This window comes from Penicillium macrosclerotiorum (assembly GCF_028827735.1).
Source record: "Penicillium macrosclerotiorum strain IBT 26536 chromosome Unknown utg000006l_segment0_segment0, whole genome shotgun sequence".
NCBI lineage: Eukaryota > Fungi > Ascomycota > Eurotiomycetes > Eurotiales > Aspergillaceae > Penicillium > Penicillium macrosclerotiorum.
In genome coordinates this window covers 3,888,240-3,902,720 of record NW_026643085.1, presented here as the reverse complement: position 1 = coordinate 3,902,720, position 14,481 = coordinate 3,888,240, and the positions used below count along the sequence as shown (strand labels likewise).

At 53.0% G+C, this 14,481-nt stretch overlaps 6 protein-coding genes across 6 annotated transcripts; 4 read left to right on the top strand and 2 right to left on the bottom strand.

The window, feature by feature from the left end:
* Positions 1-21: 21 nt before the first annotated feature.
* Positions 22-3,029, top strand: N7462_006688 (snoRNA-binding rRNA-processing protein DIP2; the record flags this gene model as incomplete). Its single annotated transcript, XM_057078406.1, has 3 exons — positions 22-38; positions 96-350; positions 419-3,029. The coding sequence occupies 3 exons, from the start codon at positions 22-24 to the stop codon at positions 3,027-3,029; spliced, it is 2,883 nt and encodes a 960-aa protein (XP_056933986.1).
* Positions 3,030-3,997: 968 nt separating this feature from the next.
* Positions 3,998-5,353, bottom strand: N7462_006687 (metalloendopeptidase WSS1; the record flags this gene model as incomplete). Its single annotated transcript, XM_057078405.1, has 2 exons — positions 3,998-5,015; positions 5,070-5,353. The coding sequence occupies 2 exons, from the start codon at positions 5,351-5,353 to the stop codon at positions 3,998-4,000; spliced, it is 1,302 nt and encodes a 433-aa protein (XP_056933985.1).
* Positions 5,354-6,083: 730 nt separating this feature from the next.
* Positions 6,084-7,651, top strand: N7462_006686 (DUF1776 domain-containing protein; the record flags this gene model as incomplete). The annotated part of the gene is made up of 4 exons (XM_057078404.1): positions 6,084-6,116; positions 6,183-6,519; positions 6,584-6,747; positions 6,809-7,651. The coding sequence occupies 4 exons, from the start codon at positions 6,084-6,086 to the stop codon at positions 7,649-7,651; spliced, it is 1,377 nt and encodes a 458-aa protein (XP_056933984.1).
* Positions 7,652-8,044: 393 nt separating this feature from the next.
* On the bottom strand, positions 8,045-9,069 carry N7462_006685 (uncharacterized protein; the record flags this gene model as incomplete). The annotated part of the gene is made up of 2 exons (XM_057078403.1): positions 8,045-8,449; positions 8,623-9,069. 2 exons carry the CDS (start codon positions 9,067-9,069, stop codon positions 8,045-8,047), a joined length of 852 nt encoding a protein of 283 aa, XP_056933983.1.
* A 1,307-nt stretch (positions 9,070-10,376) lies between these two features.
* Positions 10,377-11,030, top strand: N7462_006684 (uncharacterized protein; the record flags this gene model as incomplete). Its single annotated transcript, XM_057078402.1, has 1 exon — positions 10,377-11,030. One exon carries the CDS (start codon positions 10,377-10,379, stop codon positions 11,028-11,030), a length of 654 nt encoding a protein of 217 aa, XP_056933982.1.
* A 911-nt stretch (positions 11,031-11,941) lies between these two features.
* On the top strand, positions 11,942-14,215 carry N7462_006683 (tetratricopeptide repeat protein; the record flags this gene model as incomplete). Its single annotated transcript, XM_057078401.1, has 2 exons — positions 11,942-13,995; positions 14,071-14,215. The coding sequence occupies 2 exons, from the start codon at positions 11,942-11,944 to the stop codon at positions 14,213-14,215; spliced, it is 2,199 nt and encodes a 732-aa protein (XP_056933981.1).
* Positions 14,216-14,481: the final 266 nt, after the last annotated feature.

The following is a 14,481-nucleotide window of genomic DNA, read 5'->3' as shown; positions in this document are numbered from 1 at the left end:
TTTCCCATCAACCCTCCAACGATGGTGAAGTCTTACTTGTACGTACCATTCCACTTCGATGGAGATACATGGTCGAGCTAACATCTCCTGTCTAGTAAATTCGAGCACTCGAATACGTTCGGGCTCGTTGCCTCGGCGACCTCGAATGCGATTTGGGCCAGGGAAGAGCAGATCGGAACCGCTGCTCGTTCAACAGGCGCTGGACGGGCAATCGTTGGCGCAAGTGAAGAAGTATTGTGCTGGGATGTCAAGAAGGGTGAATTACTAGGCCGATGGCGCGACTCGGCCTGCAAGGCCCAGGTGACAGTCGTCTCGCAAAGCCAGACGGACGAGGACATCTTCGCCGTTGGGTAAATCTCTCTCCGCGCAAGTCTCAAATAAACGCTTTTACTTACAATTGTCTTTTTTTTCTTCATAGTTACGAGGACGGAAGCATTCGAATTTGGGATTCGCGAACCCGCACAATCATCATTTCCTTCAATGGCCATAAATCCGCTGTCACTCAACTGGCCTTCGACAATGCCGGTGTGCGCCTTGCCAGTGGCTCCAAGGACACTGATATCATTCTCTGGGACCTGATCGCCGAGGTTGGTCTCTTCAGACTACGCGGTCATACCGACCAGATTACCTCTCTCAACTTCCTTTTCCCTTCTGCGGAATTGCTTAATGCTTCCGGACTGAGCGAACATGCAGGCTTCCTGTTGACCACTGGCAAGGACTCCCTGATTAAGGTGTGGGATCTGGCATCACAGCACTGCATCGAGACGCACGTGGCGCAAACAAATGGTGAGTGCTGGAGCCTGGGCCTTTCTCCCGACCAGGGTGGCTGCATCACCGCCGGTAATGATGGCGAACTGAAGGTCTGGTCCATTGATGAGAGTGCTATGCTTCATATCTCGAGGGAAAAGGTTGGGGCAGAAGGGCAGAAAATTCTCACAGACCGAGGCACCTTCTACCGCAACGGCAAAGATCGCACAATTGGCATTCGCTTCCATCCTCGCGCGGATTACGTTGGTTTCCATGGCTCAGAGAGATCGGTTGAGATTTGGCGCATTCGTTCACAGGTAGAGGTACAAAAAGCCATGGCTCGGAAGCGAAAGAGGAGGAAGGAGAAGGAGACACAGCGCGAAGGTAAAGAAGACGGCACGGAAGCTGAGAAGGAAAAGCCCGACGATCCCGCATCGGCACCCATTACAGAGGTCTTCGTGCCCCATGTCATTGTGCGAACTGGAGGGAAAATTCGCTCTTTCGATTGGATGACTACCAAGTCAAGCGGTGGTCTCAGCATGCTCGCTGCAACCACAAATAATCAGCTTGAAGCCTACAGCGTTGTCACAGCAAACAAGAAGAACAAGGATGACGAAGAATCCGACTATACTCGAAACCTGGCAGTGGACATTCCCGGCCATCGCGCAGATATCCGATCGATTGCACTAAGCTCCGAAGATCGAATGCTTGCCTCGGCATCAAACGGAAGTCTTAAGATCTGGAATGTGCGCACAGGAACATGTCTTCGTACTCTTGAGTGCGGTTATGCGCTGTGCTCTGCATTTCTTCCGGGTGACAAAATTGTGGTGGTTGGAAATAAGAATGGCGAGTTAGAAGTCTTTGACATCGCATCTTCGACCTTGCTGGATACTATCAAGGCCCATGATGGCCCTGTCTGGTCGCTCCATGTGCATCCAGACGGCAGATCTATGGTCAGCGGAAGCGCCGACAAGACAGCCAAATTCTGGGAGTTCAAAGTAGTCCAAGAGGACATCCCTGGCACGAAGCGTACCACAGCCCGCCTCAAGCTACAACACACAAGAACATTGAAGGTCAATGATGACATTCTCAGCCTTCGCTTCTCTCCAGATGCCCGACTGCTCGCCGTTTCTTTGCTTGACAACACCGTCAAGGTCTTCTTCGTTGATTCACTGAAGCTCTTCTTGAATCTTTATGGTCACAAGCTTCCAGTTCTGAGCATGGATATCTCCTACGATAGCAAAATGATTGTCACTTGCTCGGCCGATAAGACCGCTCGTCTGTGGGGATTGGACTTTGGTGATTGCCATAAATCCTTCTTCGCTCACGAAGACAGCGTCATGGCTGTGGCCTTTGTCCCGACTAACAAGGAAGGAAACGGTCACAACTTCTTCAGTGCCAGTAAGGATCGTGTGATCAAGTACTGGGATGGCGACAAGTTTGAGCAAATTCAGAGACTCACTGGCCATCATGGTGAGATCTGGGCTTTGGCAATCAGTCACAATGGCGAGTTCATCGTCAGTGCTAGCCACGACAAGAGCATCCGTATCTGGAACCAGACCGATGAGCCCCTATTCCTTGAGGAAGAACGTGAGAAGGAGATGGAAGAAGACTATGACAACACTTTGACTGCATCTTTGGAGCAGGACGAGGACGGCGAGGATGGAGAGAAGCCCGAGGCGGTTGATGCTGGGAAGCAGACAACGGGCACTCTCATGGCCGGTGAAAAGATCATGGAGGCACTCGATTTGGGTATCGAGGACCTCGAGGTCGTGCGTGAATGGCGCAAGCTCAAGGCCGCCAACCCGAATGCTGCTGCCCCCGATCGCAACCCTGTATACCTTGCTCTGGGCAATGTCTCGGCCGAGCAACATGTTTTGAACACCGTGCAAAAGATTCCCGCTGCTGCACTGCAAGATGCCCTTCTTGTCCTCCCTTTTTCCAAACTCACGTCCCTTTTCACATTTCTCAACATCTGGGCCGAGCGCGAGTGGAACGTGCCTCTCACTTGCCGTGTCTTATTCTTTATGCTAAAGACACACCACCGACAGATCGTCGCCAGCAAGATGATGCGCCCGATGCTCGACACCATCCGTGTCTCGCTGCGCCGAGTCCTCACTCGCCAAAAGGATGAGATGGGCTTTAACATGTCTGCTCTCCAATTTATTGGCAACCAGGTCCGCGAGCACAACACCAAGGACTATGTTGATGAGGCAACCTGGGAGGATTCACAGGCACAGAAGGGCTCTGGTAAGAAGAGGCAATTTGTGAGCATTGCTTAAGGGTATCCAGCACGAGCATATCAGTGGGCGTTTATCTTTTATCTCATCCTGTTTTGTTTTCCTTAGTGGAAGTTCTCATGTGTTTGGATGTCTCTTCTACAAAAAGTTTTATATCCTTGGGAGTTTAGAGAAAGATCAAGGGATGTATTATACTAGATCAGTTTCAATAATACACTCGTTCCAGAAGGAAATTTCATTTTTCCTCTTCTATTATGAAGTCGTCCATGTTAATAATAAATCAAGTAAAATGCCTTGCCAATCGTCACTCCCAGCGTTCCCTCCATTCGTGGCGCAAAATATGGTCGTAAATAGATAATAATTTGCCTAGAGAGGGTCACATTAGCAATGCGTCCCACCAGTCATGATGCTCGTATCCCAGTGACGAGGATAAAGGAAACACAAGTGCATCCAAAGAACTTCTTCAGTAGAACCATTATAAGCATCGACGACAAACGGTAACCACTTTTGGGCCCGATTTGCCATACCTCTTCCGGCTCTTCCTAAAAAAATTCGGTTCTTGTGCAATGTCTCATCATTGAAGCTCATTCGGGCATTGTGTTCCTGTTCATCCTGTCGTCCGGAGCGAAGGCAAAGGCGACGTACCAATTGCAGTCTAGGAGCCAGCTATAGACCAAGATATCTCAATACATTCTGAGATTTGATCTATGCTGGCAGAGCATATTGATTGAACGGTTGCATGGTGCATGAGTGCGAAAGAAAGAGATTGGGGGGAAAGCGAAAGCTCGCAAAAATAAATCGGGTGGAGCTTTGTATTAGTCATGAAATCACGTGCGGATCGCTACAATCCGGGATAGTCTCAGTTCTGGTATATACAGAAGCGGAGCTACTAAAACTTAGAGAGTAACGACTTTGCATTGAGAGTACTGATTTGAAGAATATGATTGTATAAAATTTTTGATCTAAAAGTGTTTCAAATTCAACTGCCAACGGTTTCTCTGACAGCCAGGTCAAGATGAAACTTTCAACTTCCCGCAACAAGAACATGTCCACCACTGGGCCTCCATAAAACTACCGCATTGATCACAAAGCCAACCCAGTGGCCTCTTACTGATGTCACGATCCAAAGATGTCAGTGTGTCAAGAGCGCGGGTACGGTTTCTGAATGCAAACGTATCTCGTGGATTACGTTTATCTCGAGCTTGCATTTCATCTTCTTGAAAGACTCGCTTCTTCGGTGGTTGTGTGGGTGTTCCTCTATCTGATTCTCCTTGCTGCGTGGTGGTAGTAGATACGGTCTTAGGAGTTGGTCGCTCCGCCGCACAGGCATCACAGCACAAAAAGTTGGGTGGGTTTTCGAGGGTGCAGGTTGTACATGTCCATGAGGACTCGTAGGAGCCATTATCGGCAGTAAGATCGAATATTTCCGGTTTGTTTTCCACCTCTTCCGGCAGTTCGTCTAGTGGCGATGGCTCTATAGATTCGCCAGAATTTGACAGACCCGGCGACTCACCGGTTCGAGGCCCAGCGGGATTTTCTTGGCTCGGAGGGATATATGAATCTCCGTACTTTTCACGCTCCTCTTCTTGAATCAGCTCAATGAAGGCCTGCAGAATTGCCTGATCATTTGCATCATCCTCTTCTGCTTGGGTTCTGAATCCATTCCGAGTCGCTTCTTCCGCAAGCTGGGCGGTATTGTTGGTTCCTGAAGCGCAACCCGCAGTCACCTCGATACGGCGCTGGGCAGCATCTGCGCGAAGTTTGCGCGCAGCTATTCCCCGAGGTCTAGGTGCGCCTCCCAACTTCTGGCCAGAGTTCTTGGTTAAAAGTTGACGCTGCTCAGCCGCTGCGCGGGCCTGTCGGCGAGCCTCATCAAGTGGAATTCTGCTACCGCCGAGACGTTTACCTTGGGAAAGGAAGCCTTCGCCTGTATATCCTTTGATGACCAGTTCCTCGTGTTCATCGCGCAATTGGTTCCACAGCGCATGAAATTGCCGGTTGTGAGGACCATGAACAATATGGCAGAGTCTGGTCTTTTCAGCTATATTTCTTGGAGAAAGAGCCCGCTGGTGGGTGACTTACTCATGCAGCATCGTGTCCACAACCTGCTCGATGGGAAGAAACTGGGTCGAATCCGAGGCGTACCGTAACCTCAGACATATCTTTTGTCCAGAATTATAGTTCAGCCCTAGCAGATTACTTTCTCGTGGGTAAAATTCACAGAGAACGCCAACTCTCCAAGCACGTTGGCGCATAATCGGCTTGACGATCGAAGCAACCTTGCGCAAGGTGAACAGTGCCTCCGATTCTCGGGGACGCTGCTTCTCATGTCGGTACTCTGAGATTAAAGCGTCTAGTTCTCGCATTTTGACAAGAAAGAATATCAGGTTAAATTATCAGATGAAAGACTTGGTGTTAGACTGAAGACATAGACCAAAGACTCCCGTTAAGAAGCATCCTTCGGGGGCCAGCCTATGAATCCAAAATATTCACATCGAGAACATGAAAAGAAATAGCAGAAAAAAAAAAGGAATCGACCGACAAAGAGGATTGTTAATGGGATCGGGCAGTGGCAGTTGCAATTGATTATCAAGCTGGCTGTGTTGAAGCCTGGAAAATAAGGTTTGAAGTCACGTGATTTGCTGCAGTCGTCAATCAGGTTTACGCAGTTATAATGCGCTGAAATACCTAGTTAGCCCTGGATATGCTGTGGACTAATTGGACTACAGGTTGAGTTAGCGGAGATTTACTCCCCTATATTATCATCTTGCACTGTGTCCGTAGAGGTTGGCGCCATGTGAATCGCTGATTTGTTTATATATATTAAGACTTCACAAGGTCAAACCACGGAGAGCAACTACTCCCTTTAAGGCATGGCTGTAGACATACACTATGCAGAAATCAAGTATGAGTAAATTTTTCTTAAATTTACTTTCTAAAATTATTACAAACAAGTTAAGGTTCCCCCAGCATTGCACTTCGAAGTGTATATCACAGCAGCACGTGACTCAAGTGAAAGTGGAGCAATTTGACTTATCGTCCATCTTGAGCTTATCGTCTTCGTTTTTCTCCCTCAAGCATTTACATATCGCCACGATGACAAGCGACGACCAGTTCTTTTTTGATTATGTGAGCAACACATATGCTGTATTATTTTCAGAAGTTCCTCAGCGCTGACCGGTTGGTTTCTTTTAGCTTGCGTCCATCCCTCATGACGTAAGGCGATACTCGTCGCAGGTCGCCGACTCAATCGATCGCCAGTTTGACTATGCAGCAGCGACGCTGCGAGACACACTTGCACAACAGTCATGGCTCCCGTCATCTGTTCGCCCGCGTGTTCGGAATGTGCCCTCTTCGCCCCGTGGACTGACCGACCAGGTCCAAGACTGGGTTGCTCGGAACCGAGCCCTCACCGCAGCCATCCTCGCTTTTGTTGGGACTGGATGTGCCCTGCTTTACGGAAATAAGAAACTCAATAGCAAGAGACGGAAGGCTCGGAAGGCCGGCAACGGAGCACGGAAAGAAATCGTTGGTAGGTAGCAACGAGGGACCTGATGTGAAGTTGGTAACTGGACATGCTGACACTGCTTATTTAGTTGTTGCCGGATCTCCGCATGAACCGATGACACGGGCTATTGCAACTGACCTGGAGCGCCGAGGATACATTGTCTACGTGACTGTTTCATCTGCGGACGAGGAACATATTATTCAATCGGAGCGCCGGGCTGATATCAAAGCCCTGTGGCTGGATTTGACCACGGTTCGTTTCATGACAACTGCTGCTTGTTGGAACATGCGAAGGCTAACAACATTTCGATCAGACCTCATCAAACCCCTCGGAGATTCACCCATCATTGCATGAAATCCGTACCCTGATCACCCAGCCCCAACAGCCCCTTCCAGGGATGCCACCTCATACTTGCCAGCTCAGCGGTGTCGTGATTGTACCGTCGCCGAAATATGCAGCCGGACCTGTTGCCACTATCTCACCTTCCTCCTGGGCTGACACCATCAACACCCGTCTCCTGTCGCCTATTCTCACAGCACAAGTCTTCTTACCTCTGCTGACCCTGCGCAGCAACAGCAGCTCCCTCATCTTCGCCTACCCGTCAATCTCCTCGTCCCTGTCTGCCCCCTTTGCCGGGCCAGAAGTAACCACCAGCCGAGCCATTGCCGGCTTTGCGGCTTCTCTGCGCCAAGAGCTACGGCTACTCGATCAGGGCAATGTCGACGTTGTAGAACTGCGACTTGGTAACATCGACCTCGGCCCGTCGTACCGCAACGCCCAGAGCCAAATCGCTGGCACCGAGGTCCTGGCGTGGAGTGCTCAGCAACGGGCCCTTTATGGTCAGCAATATCTTCACAGCGTCGATCAGCGGCCCGTTGCGTCGGCAGGCCCCGCCGCGGTGCGAGGATCTCCTGCACGCGCCTTTCACCACGCCATCCTGGACGCCTTGGAGCCTCCCTCCCGAGACATATTCGGACGTCGGGTACACAAGAAACCGGTCCTGTATGTCGGCCGGGGCGCTCGGTCGTACCGTGTGATTGGGGACTGGGTACCCAGCGGGCTGGTTGGCCTGATGATGGGGTACCGCGGTGGCCAGTCGTCCGGAACGGGCAGTCCCAGCAGCGGGAGCGAAAGTGGCAATTGGGAACGTGTCTAGGGCTCTTGGGATAAAATCTCTCATTCTGTTCTTCTGCCATAGCTCCAATTCTCTCTGTCTTTTATCCAAGAATAGACAGAGAGAACGAGGGAGACAAAAAGCAAGAACGAAACTGGTTCTCTTCTCTACTCTGCAGGTTCTTGGAAACCTGAACATACATTCAAGGATTTTTTGATATCTTGTACATATTTGACGAATACTCCTCGCTCTTATAATGGCGCCAAACAATGATAGGGGTTTTTTTTAATTCAATTACATATTATTCCATATACACATTATGGCATCGAGAACTATCTTCCGTAACAGAGAGATATTCTTAAAATTATGTTTGCCCCGGGAGTCGTGCGTCGTGCGTCGTTGTCCTCATCTTCATCCCCGTCACACCGTCCCGTCTTAGACAGGTATCTCTTTCGTCTCCCGCACTGAATCCTGAAACTCAGCTCTCTGGTGGGCGGCGGGCGGTCCATATGACTGATCCCTTGCCCTGCGCTTGATCTTATCATGAGTCAAGAACACCCGCAGACGGATCAGGGCCCACGAGATGATGAAGATGACCAAGATGGCGGCGAGGATACCGAAACAGTAGCCGGCGACGAGGCCGCTCTTCTGGCCATGATCGCCCGGGTTCAGGAACGAGTAAGTGTAAAAGTGCTCGGTGTGGAAGGTGATGTACGCGACGCACAGGTATAACAGCAGGATGAGGATCAGGACGGGGATGGCGAGCCAGGGGTGGGGCGCGGTGGCCGGCAGGATGATTTCGAGCAGGGCGTAGAGCGAGTTGAGGCCATGCTGGGAGATCTGTGTTTATTGTGATTGTCAGTCAGCGACCAAGGTTCTTCTTTGGGATGTTCGCATTATCCCGAGGAATGTAGGGGCTTGCGGGGGCGGGGAGGCGCAAAGCGACATCTGCTGCGCGGCGCCATTATTTTGTCCGCACTCTCCTCCCCTGCAGGCGTCATTTGCTCACGTACATTGGACCAGCCGGGGAAGGTCTCCTTATAGAAGGGCGGCTTGAACAGAATCGCCCAAAAGACGATAGTGACGAGGAACGGGAAAGTGGTGATGGAGGCATAGAGTAGGCCATGGAGCACGCGAAAGGCGCGTGGCCAACGGTCGAGCAGCGAGCGGCCCGTCCGCGCATAGTAGGCCGTGTGGATGGCGGCGACAAGGTGGTAGAAGCCCAGGCCCCAGTAGGTCAGCCAGGTAAAGTAGCTGAAGGACTGGCCGATGGCGATGCGATCGTCGTGGGTGCCATACCACGCCCAGATGACGATGATCGTGGTGAAGATATAGAGCGCGATGAGGCCGCGCAAGCCAGCCAGCACGGCGGGGGGCAGTAGCCAGGACGTTTCGAACCGGTGCAGGGCATCATCCCGGGGATCCGCGCCGAACAGCGTGGCGCAAGGGATGCGACGCATTATTGAGGTTGTTGAGAACGGAAGACAAAACGGAAGACAAAAAAAGACGACGAGGTGGTGGGTTTCCGGATGCGGATATCTTTTTCAAGCGTTGTATAGGTCGTGTTTCGGAGGCTAACCACCTGGGGGTGGCGTCTTCGGGGTTTCCTTTTTTTGGGGGATCACACGAGACACCTCCAAAGACCTCGACCTCGATGGGACTGGAGGAAAGCAGGCAATCGAAGCCGAATCAGAAGTATACAAGAGATGAAGCGAGACGGAGGGGGAATCAAGTAACAAGTAAGTAGCTCCGAGTTCACCGTCTTCTCGATCATCTGCAGAGCCAGTCTACATGTACATGCTTTTTTTTTTTTTTTTTTTTTTTTTCTCTCTTTTATTTTCTTCTCTGGATTCTTTCCCTCACACGACTGCAAAGTCTGCCAATCGAACCGAGCCTCTGTCCGACGGAGCTTAGCCCTATTCTGGTCGGTCTCGTTAGGGGCTTACGTCGCGGCGAACTAAGCAGCTTTTAGCAGTTTTTAGCCTCGGGTCCCATTGACGGAGAAACTAGTCCACCCCACTCGGATCACAGACAATTTCCGCGATGCATGACTTCCAGACTAGCCGTCCTCGAGTCCTCGAGGACTGGAGTCCTAGAACTAGAGAGTGCGGTGCTCCGTCCTGTAGTTGGTTCCCTGGCCCCAGGTCCCGGGGTTCTCGTCGATCTCCTGGTTTCCTGGTTGCGGATTGGTCTCAGCTCCGGGCTCTCACCAGCTCGAGTATCGCGGGACAGGACGATTGGAAAATCTTGGCGACACGCCTCCGATCTGAAGATAATCGGTCGATCGATGGTTTGCTGTTTCCCAAGCTCCGTCTACAGTATGAGCCGTCGAGCACGGCGTATCGATGGCGAGGTAAAGATGGAAGAACGTGAATCGATGCCGGTGTGCTCAGATCCCTAGAAAATCGACGAGCAGCCTGGGAGATGTCCTCGTGGCCAAGCGTTAGGAGTATGGTGAACGTGAGCGTTGTCCCGTTCCTGGATCTAGAAAAGGTTGGATGTGTGTATGTGTGGATGTGAGTATGATACATATCCACATATCCATCTTTACCCTCTCGCACCGTCGCCCGTCATTCAAGAGGACGAAGAAAAGGAAGGGAAACCAAAACCAAAGAAAAGACCAGGAGCAAGATGCCAAGAGCAGAGAGCAACAAGGAGAGCAAAAGTCAATCCCAAACAACAACAGATCATCCTCCACTTCTGCAGAACCGGGAATAATTTAAGAAACGAGGAACCCACCGGGCCCAGCACGATTGGGCGAACCACGATGACGCCGCGCGTGGAAGCGGGCGAGAATGGAGACCGGGAGGGCCTCTTGGGCGCGACGCGGATGAAACAAACCATTCAGCAGGCTCAAACGTGGGGGAACTCTCGTCCCGGTCTACGCAAAGGGCCCGTTTCCGCCGAGGCTGGTTCTAGAATGCCGGGGCGGATTCCCGTCGCGGTTAAGCAGAAGGAAGCATGGAGCCGATGCCGTATCGCGATCATGGCTGGTATACTTCCGTGGTTGCGTTCGAGGAGACCCCGTCGGGAGAGGAGAGCGACTCGAAGACTCCGGCACCGGTCCATGAGAGCAGCGTCGAGTCTTCCATGGCGTATCCATCCGGCTAGTTCCTTCGTCGAGTGCCCTGGAGCTCGGGAGTCCTTCTCTTCTGCTCGTCTCGCCCCCGTTCTATTCCCAGCGACGCGACGCCGCACTATCGCCATCCTATTTATCGATAGGCCGCACGGGGGAATCCTCGATCCTCCACCCCAGCAGAGAGGGAGTATCCCCATCGACCCCTCGACCGGGGGATCCTCGCGACTATCCATCTCCCCTATCTCCATTCTGAGCACCCAATATATCAGATTCGTGGAGAGACGAGGGGCCAAGCCCGTCATCACCCATCACATCCATGGCGTCAAGCGATGGGGCTGCTGATGTTATTCTTGGCGACCCCTGAAAATGCGAGCCCGACGGTTCCCCCCTCCTCCACATCTTCTCGCCGTTCCGTTTCCCACCTCTGACCCCCGACCACCTTGCATTCTCCTCAACTCTCCGCCAGTTCGACGTACGGAGGCCGATCTTCAGACTCTTGGGCGTCGCGGACTTCGTGGGTTGTCGGGTCCTCAGCTCCTCGCGCAAATCCCCGGAGACTGGGTGTTTGGAACCCCCCCCCCCCCTCTCAGCGACCACCTAAAAAAACACTTGGTGGAGCCCAGCCGAATCGACCCAATTTAGTGCACGGGGCGCCCCTTCTGGGACCTGTACGTCGGAGTCGGCGTGTTGGCCTTTGTTGCATTGGGATCGTCAGGGCCTCGCCCGTTTTTCTTTCGCCCTTTCTCCTGTGACGTCTCACCAACTCTTCACAACCCTCTCCATTGATGTCTTGAATCCTGGTCTCCTCCTCTTGTCGGGCTGTCATTCCTTTGGCCTCATCGCCTCCCCCGCCGCACCTCAAAGAACGATCTTGCCCTCCCCCGATTGGGCTATACCCCTCTCCTCGTCCCGTCAATCGGAGCCTTCGCCATTTGACTTGACTCAGGCTGTGTCCTCCCCCCCCTCCCCATCCCCATCCCCACCGGCTAGGCCGTGTCCGATGCGTCCAGTCCGCCTTGTGGAAGACCTAAGCGACTCTGGATGATTCAACACCTCGATCACTAGCATTCGTGATCAAGCTTGAGACTGATTCTTCCTTCTCTGTACTCCTTTAACCCCCTGGTCAACCATTGAGAGCTGGATCCCGGGGTCACTGGAGCATTTGAGGATAATCAGTCCATCGGATCGGGATTGGAATAACAACTACGACTACATAAGCCACTCCCCCAACCCTCCCCAACAATCTCGTCATCATGGGGTCGCGCGGGAATCTGGGCGATTTCCGCTCCATCTCCCACGACACCCTGCGCAGCGGCTTACCCTCGCCGCGCATCGAACATTATGACGGAGAAATCCCCCCGGCGCTATCTCCACTGGATGCCTTTGCGGCGCAAGGCCGGTTTCTGGCCCGACAGCTGGACGAGTCTCGCTACGGAGACCGACGTATGAGCCGGCTGCCCCCTTCCAGCGTCGCCCGGTCGCTGTCGCAACCTCGTCCAGGATACTTCCGTGCGCCGTCAAGCGAGTCCCAGACCGATAAGCTCACGCGGAGACCGACACAAAAAGGCCTACCGGAAGTCGAAGAGCCCAAATATCGACCGGTGTCGGAGCACCCGCGGTTCAGCTCCGTTTCGCATGCGAGTACCACCCAAAGCGACTATGAAGACGACGATTCTACTCCGCGAACCACCATGGTGCGGTCAAGCTCCTGTTACGAGATACCCCGCGCCGAATCCCCCGAAGAGGATCCCTCGATGGCAGGCGATGCCTCCGTGGGCATGGCCGTCTCGGATCCATCACGCCAGTCGTCCACCGACTCGGGGTCGCGTCTGCATATTCCACGGACCTTGGCGCCACCTGCCTCCCCGCACTCGCGGCCGTCAAGTAGCGCGCGAGTCATGCACGCCGAGAGCTCCGACGATGATTATAGCAGCTCAAATGGGGGGTCGACGTTTTCGAAACCGCGCAAGCTGTCCTCGAGTAGTGCGGTGTCCCTGCCATACTCGCCCATGTCGACGTACCCGACCCGACCACATCCGCGCTCCCCCTCAATGAGCTCGGAAACATCTTTCAGCGGGAGCCATCTTCCTCGGCCCTCTTTCAATTTTTCCCGGCCTCTGAGCCGATCCAGTACCAGTCTTTCTGCGCCCGGGCCGTTGCCAACATCAGAGCCGGCCGCGGGACCGTCCCAGCCTACCCCTTGGCAGCCCACTCATATGAATCGGCCGAGCAAACCCACTCCCATCTTGGTTCCCCTGTTCACAGACGAGGCAGCGAATACGGATCCAGTCGAGGGTGAACCATCGTCGGCAGTGTCATCATATGTGTACGCCAAGTATGCGCTTCCACGGGGCCGTGTGCTCCCGCGAGACTCCGTGGTCTTCGCAGGTCTGCAAACACCCCACTTCGAGTGGCAGGAGCCACTGTTCGAAAATTCGCCTCCACGAAATGCCGATCAGCCACCGCGGTCAGCACGAACACCGCCACCTTCCCACTCTATACCTGTTGACCAGTCCCCCAAACCGCATTCTATGTATGAGGTCCCGACTCCTCAATCCGAGCACGCACCTGCTACCCCTGTTTCACCACCCAACCCGCCTCCAGCTCCAGTTGTGGTAACGCCACCGAGGCCCTCAGTCGAGTCAGCCCCGTCTCCTCAACCCAAGATCGATGCGCCATCTCCTCAGCCGAAGATCAGCGACAAAGACGAGACGGTCTCGCTAGCGGACTCAGCTAGCACGCTTCGCCCCCAGACCGCGACCACCCAGGCATCATCGACCCAGCTAACGGCCGAAGATCATGTCAGCAAAGGTATTGAGCTGCACGAGAAGGGTTCTGTGAATGAGTCAACCTATCATCTCCGTATCGCGGCGAAGCAGAATAACCCTACTGGAATGCTTCTTTATGCACTTGCCTGTCGCCATGGCTGGGGTATGCGGCCCAACCAGCAAGAAGGCGTGCGATGGTTGCGCAAGGCCGTGGATTCGGTTGGGTTGGAAATGCTAGAGAACCCGGACGCCCCCGGCGCATCCAAAGCCAAAGAGCTGCAGAAGACGTATCGGGCCCAGTTTGCTTTAAGCATCTACGAACTGGGCGTCAGTCATCTAAATGGCTGGGGTACGGACCAGGATAAGGCTCTAGCTTTACGTTGCTTTGAGATTGCTGGCCAATGGGGAGATGTTGACGCCATGGCCGAGGCGGGATTCTGCTATGCAGAAGGTGTGGGTTGCAAGAAAGACATGAAGAAAGCTGCACGGTTTTACCGCCAAGCCGAGTCCAATGGTATGAGCATGGTTGGAAACAGCTGGTACGTGACGCCCCTTTGAAACTTCAGTCAGTTGTATCGCTTTTTTGAATGGTGACTAACAAATGCGCCATGCAGGATTTACAAGGACAAGTACATGGCCGATGACGACCGCAGCAGTGGACGCGCTCGTGGGCGTACGGTCAGCAGTGATAAGAAACCGCGCAGTAAATCGCGCACCCGCAGTATCTTCCAAAGGAAGAAATCTGTTCCGGAGGCATAGACTGCCTCTCATTCATAAAGCTCTCGTTTCATTGGGCGCCTTTTTCGACACACGAAGCATTGATTTTGTCAACTATGCATTTGCATTCCTATCGACATATTATTCTCAAGCGTTCTCCGCCGAACACAAGAACATCTTTCTTCCTGGTTTGCCTCGCCTGGCCTTTTGACTCCTTCTATCGAGCCGTCGACCTACTTTCTGTCCCTCTCTCATATTTCTTTTTGCTCTCTCTATTCTCCTATAACCTGTGCATCATCACTTTTCAC